We start from the raw sequence: 5,058 nt of genomic DNA on the forward strand, positions 1-5,058 counted from the left end.
GTGTGTGTGTGTGTGTGTGTGTGCGTGTGTGTGTGTGTGTGTGCGTGTGTGTGTGTGTGTGTGATGACATGCTTGAAGAATAAAACATCTGAACATTTGACCTTTGTTTGGTGAAATAGGCAAAGTTATTGAATTTCTGAGCGGATCAGAGCCGGAAAAATCCGTTGCCCGTTTCTCCTCATCAACACTGAAAGGTTTAAGTGGGAGGGGCTCGTGTTAAAGTGGGAGGAGCTCTGGTTAAAGTATGAGGGGCTCCCCTCTGGCCCGGAGCTTCTCCTCATGTTTTCCCAGATCTGCACATTTTTCAGTGACAGCTTTGTGTTTATTGACGCGTGTGAGTCGCTTTGGCAACCGGAAATGTTTACAGAATCAACAAGGCGGCAAACGAGGCCTCAGAAATGAGCCGCCTGCCCGACGCGGCTATTTAAGTATTCCTGCCGCTCTCCGCACCACCGACGGCGCGCTGAGTGACAAGTACAAACAGAGACGCCTCGGCCCAGCATTCCTGCACCGCGGCACGCACCAGGCGAGTCTGGCTGCTGGCGAGCTCCGTGTCCTGGCACCACACGCTAACTAACACTCTCACACCGAACCCCCGGGCGGGATGGAGACGGCGAGCGAGCGAGAGAGAGAGAGAGGCTCCTTGAGGGTCGCCCCTGCAGCAGCACACGGACGGTGGAGGAAGAGTTCCTCTCCTGCTGACTTCTCTCTGGAACAACAGACACACAAACACGCTGGCGTGTGAGGCAGGAACAGCACAGAGGAACACGCCTGCATGTGATCACACCTGTAAGGACTCAGCCCAGCCAGGCTGATGTTCCTCTGCTCCACATCTGGAGCTCATGAAGGCGGGGCCAGCTGACAGACGCCTTGTTTACCAGGAGGAGGGATGGAGACGTTTACACTCTGCTGCTGAGCTCAATCTGACAGCCAGCAGCACATAGAATAACACGGAGGGCCGACCCCTGACCCCATCAGTCAGGACTCACAGGTTACACTCACACTGTTTGACCTCAGCTGAGTGTTTAGGGTCAAACATGAAGCACAGAGGGACGTTTAGACTCTTAAGAGCTTCTTTCCTACACTGAACTTCTTCTGGGTGAGGACAGTTACAACCCCCCTCCTACCCTCAGTAGTCCGTCCCCTTTATCATCGGGCTTTGTCTCTTTCCAGTGGTGAGCGTGCGGCGGCGCCTGTGACACCAGGATGTGATCAGCGCTCTTATTGTGACACAAATAAAGCTCTGATGGTTTGGGCTTGTTGACATCTGCTCGCTAAAACAGCTGGCAGGCAGAGCGGCCGGCTGGTTCACAGGGCAGAGGAATCAGAGCGTCCGTAGAGGAAGTGGAGAACATTCCATCCAGCTCCTGGGCAGGAAGCAGAGCCCAGATCTGTAATTTCCCTTCCAGTGGTCAAGACTTTCACTCAGAGACAGAGAGGAGAAACCAGCTGCAGTCAGCAAGCTCACACAGCCAGAGGAGGAAGAGGAGGAAGAGGAGGAAGAGGCCCTCAGAGCGCCATGGCAGAGACGAGCGAGCACTCGATACATCTCAACACGCCCAGAAGCTTATCACACACACACACACACACACACACACACACACACACACACACACACACACACACATAAAGGACTTCTGTATTATTGTGGGATCTCTCCTCCTCTTCCTCCTCCTCTTCCTCACAGCTTCTTAACATTCTTAAGCGACCTCCCTTCCTGCCGCTGCCTTGTGTTGAGGGACAGAGCGGCGTAGAGCAGCAGTGACTGATCCTTCCCTGGAGCCAGAGCGGGAGCGTATTATTCCCGTCTGGTCGGCCGCGGCGGCACTTTGCCTTTTTTTCCTTCAGTCAATCTTCTGCCTCTGCTGACAGAACACAACAGATTCCATATTTACTCCGCCGCTGCAGAAACACAGCTCTGTGTTCACAGAGCGGCCGAGTGCAGACGGAGAAACGAGCTTCTTTGTTTGCTGACGAGTCTCAGGACGCCGCCGCTGCCCGTTACTGCTCCTGGTGGCCGGACAGGGGAGAACAGGCGGATGTCATTATGTAGACCTGACATGATAAGAAGATCAGATGATACGAGCGGGAATTTAGCAGGAAGTCCAACATTCCTGCTTGTTTTCACTCAGTTTCTAACTTCAGGTTTCAGTTCTATGAAACTTTTCCATGATTCCTCCAAACACACGTCGGGACATTTCATCACTTCATCAGAACGTCTCCGGGCCTGTAGACACTGTGTGACCTCTGTGACCTCTATGTGACCTCTGTGTGACCTCTGTGACCTGCTCATGTCTGTGCTTGATGAATGAGTGAATCTGTCTAACCCTGGTCTCACTGATGATGTCATCGCTCAATCAGGTCTCATTATCTGGTTTCCCTTCATCTCTTTCCCTTCAACCAAAGTAAACAGATGAAGTTCCTTTAACGTCTCTGTTACTGCAGGGTTAGGGTTAGGGTTTGTGTTTCCTGAGGATTCTTGAATCCACAGAAAAACGTGAAAACAAGCTTCCTGACTTCACTACAAGCCTCAAACCCAATCAGGGTTGTGATCCTTATTACGGCTGAACCCGGAGCGGAGCAGAGGGTCGGAGCGGGACCAGCTGGAATATTGAGTTTCTCCCCCATCTGTCTCAATATTCCCGGGCCAGGAGCTTCAAAGAGGCTGCAGTGTGGGAACGCCGGGAGATTCCCTCTGTTCGCAGTCTGCCAGAGCCGGAGCGAGACGGACTAGTTCAGGACTCTGCGTCTCTACGGCCTCACCGTGATGAGTCCTGTCAGGCCCGCCCCCCCGCAGGCCGCCCCTCCCGTCCGGTGTGATTATGTGTTAAATCCGCCCGCGTGTCAGGATGGATGTGGAAGGAATGCAGGCCGGAGCGACCCGGGGAGAGCGGGCTGCAGATAGCACCCCATTAGAGTGATAAAAGAGGCCGAGGGAGGCGGGCGGGCCGGCGAGGAGCGAGCCCCCCCCGCCCCTCCCCCCGCCCCTGATGAATGCCAGGTGGAGCAGGTCAAGCACGATAAAGGAAACAGTTTATTTTCTTATTTGAAAAAACAGCAGTGGAACAGCCGTCGCCTCTCTGATAGGGAAGCAGCGGCTGTAAACACACACCGGGGGGAGGGGGGGGCGGGGGCCCAGAGAGACGGGGGGCGACGCCCCGGTTTACCTGAGGACGCCTCCATCCAGGTCATCCTGACACCAGAGCAGAGACGTGGACTCCTCTGTGCGTCTCCAGACTCCTCTGCTCTACAGAGTCGCACTAACAACCACTCTGTAACATTAACAGACTTGTCTCCGTGGTTACGCAGGACACGAGGTCTCTGTCTGATGTCCTGGTTGGAGGAGACAGATGTTTCCAGAAGCATGAGGTGTTTGGTTTGTGTTGAACTGAACGGTAGAAGAAGAAGTCCCAGCTCTACAGACCCAGAGCAAGAAGAAGAAGAGGAAGAGACTTCACCGTCCTCTCCTTCACGTCATGCACATACAACACTGATATCTTCACACGGGTTGCCATGGCTGCATGTTTGGAAGGTCACGGAAGGTGAAAACCGACCCACAGAATGCGAGTAGGAAACGTCCTGTGACCTATGACCTCTGACGCCCTCTGATGACCTCTGATGACCTCTGACCCCTCTAATACCATGAGTCCATGTTCCTGTGCAGAAGGACCCGGAGCGTTCCCCCCTCTGCCCGTCTGATGGATCTCTCTGAGCTGCGGCTCCATATCAGCGCTGTCATAAACGTTCTGTCAGCCGTTTCCTGCCTCAGCGTCCGGCTGAGCATGAAATGTTTAAACCCGACTCCAGGCTGATGTTTGTGGGTCCCCGCTCCGTGGCGGCGGGATTAGGAGCATGACGGCGCGTTACGAGAGCAGAGGCGTGTCAATCGCTCTCAGCTGATTCCTTATGCATGAACCCCGGGCTTCGCCGCCGCCGCGCTCTGATTAGATGTGACTTATGTTCTCCGCCTCCATAAATAGTGGTTGTGCGTGCGGACATTCATCAGGCTGTGTTTACTTGTATTTTATGCATGCTGAACTACAGCGCCGTCTCTTTTATGGACTGAGGCCGCCGCTGCTCTGCTCGGCGGCGGCGGCGCAGGAAGCAGTATATCTTCTGAGTGATTCCGGGCCAAAGTCTTCGCCAAATCTATTCCTTCTACTTGAAAAACAAAAAGACAGCTCAATTGATCTCATCCTGCCGCTGATGTGTGGACTCCTGTTGCTGCAGAGGGTCGGGAGGAATCAAGTCCACCTGGAGGGGGCGGCTGATTTATTGATGAAGGCTCCGCCGTGCCCGCTAACGCTTTAGCACGCCGCGCTAAACTGCAGCCGCTGCTTTTTATCTCCCTCATTTAGGCGTTTGCTCTTTGAATAATTTCTGCTGTGTTTCAGTCCCATCACAGACGATAACAACATACCTCCACCAAGGACAAACACTCTGACCAGTGAGAAACTGAGACTCTTCTTCTGCATTTGACCCAAACTGACACAGGAAGGAAGCAGATACAGACGCAGTTAGATTCTAAATGAGCGTGCACCTCGACATGCTAACACACAGGAAACCATCCACAACTCTTCACCACAACAAAGGGAAGGAAAGAGCGTTCACTTCCTGCACGTCATCAGTGAAGATCAGACCTGAGGTGTGAAGTGATCACAGCCGCAGGAAGCAGCAGGAGGCCTTCAGGTTCTTCACTCTATGTCTGTGTTTGAGAGAGAGACACAGAACAACCTGAAGACCTCAGAACAACATGAGGGCCTCAGAACAACCTGAAGGCCTCAGAACAACATGAAGGCCTCAGAACAACATGAAGGCCTCAGAACAACCTGAAGGTCTCAGAACAACCTGAAGGCCTCAGAACAACATGAGGGCCTCAGAACAACATGAAGGCCTCAGAACAACATGAAGGCCTCAGAACAACATGAAAGCCTTAGAACAACATGAAGGTCTCAGAACAACATGAAGGTCTCAGAACGTCTTCAACTTTCATGTGTTTAGCATGTTTGTGTTCTCTTCCATGTTCAGGTACTTGAAGCTCTTCAGATCTTTCCTCTG

The 5,058-nt window shown here is 53.1% G+C and overlaps 1 protein-coding gene across 1 annotated transcript in view; it reads right to left on the reverse strand.

Annotated features, from left to right (window-relative positions):
• LOC142988923 (ephrin type-A receptor 7-like) overlaps nt 1-3,192 on the reverse strand; it is a 44,887-nt gene extending 41,695 nt beyond the window's left edge. The window contains 1 exon segment of the mRNA XM_076138228.1: nt 3,168-3,192. Coding sequence (XP_075994343.1) covers nt 3,168-3,192 — 25 coding nt within the window.
• Nucleotides 3,193-5,058: the final 1,866 nt, after the last annotated feature.

Source organism: Genypterus blacodes, unplaced genomic scaffold (genome assembly GCF_046128005.1).
Source record: "Genypterus blacodes isolate CSIRO-AG114 ecotype Tasmania unplaced genomic scaffold, CSIRO-AGI_Gbla_v1 ptg000352l_1, whole genome shotgun sequence".
Classification (NCBI taxonomy): domain Eukaryota; kingdom Metazoa; phylum Chordata; class Actinopteri; order Ophidiiformes; family Ophidiidae; genus Genypterus; species Genypterus blacodes.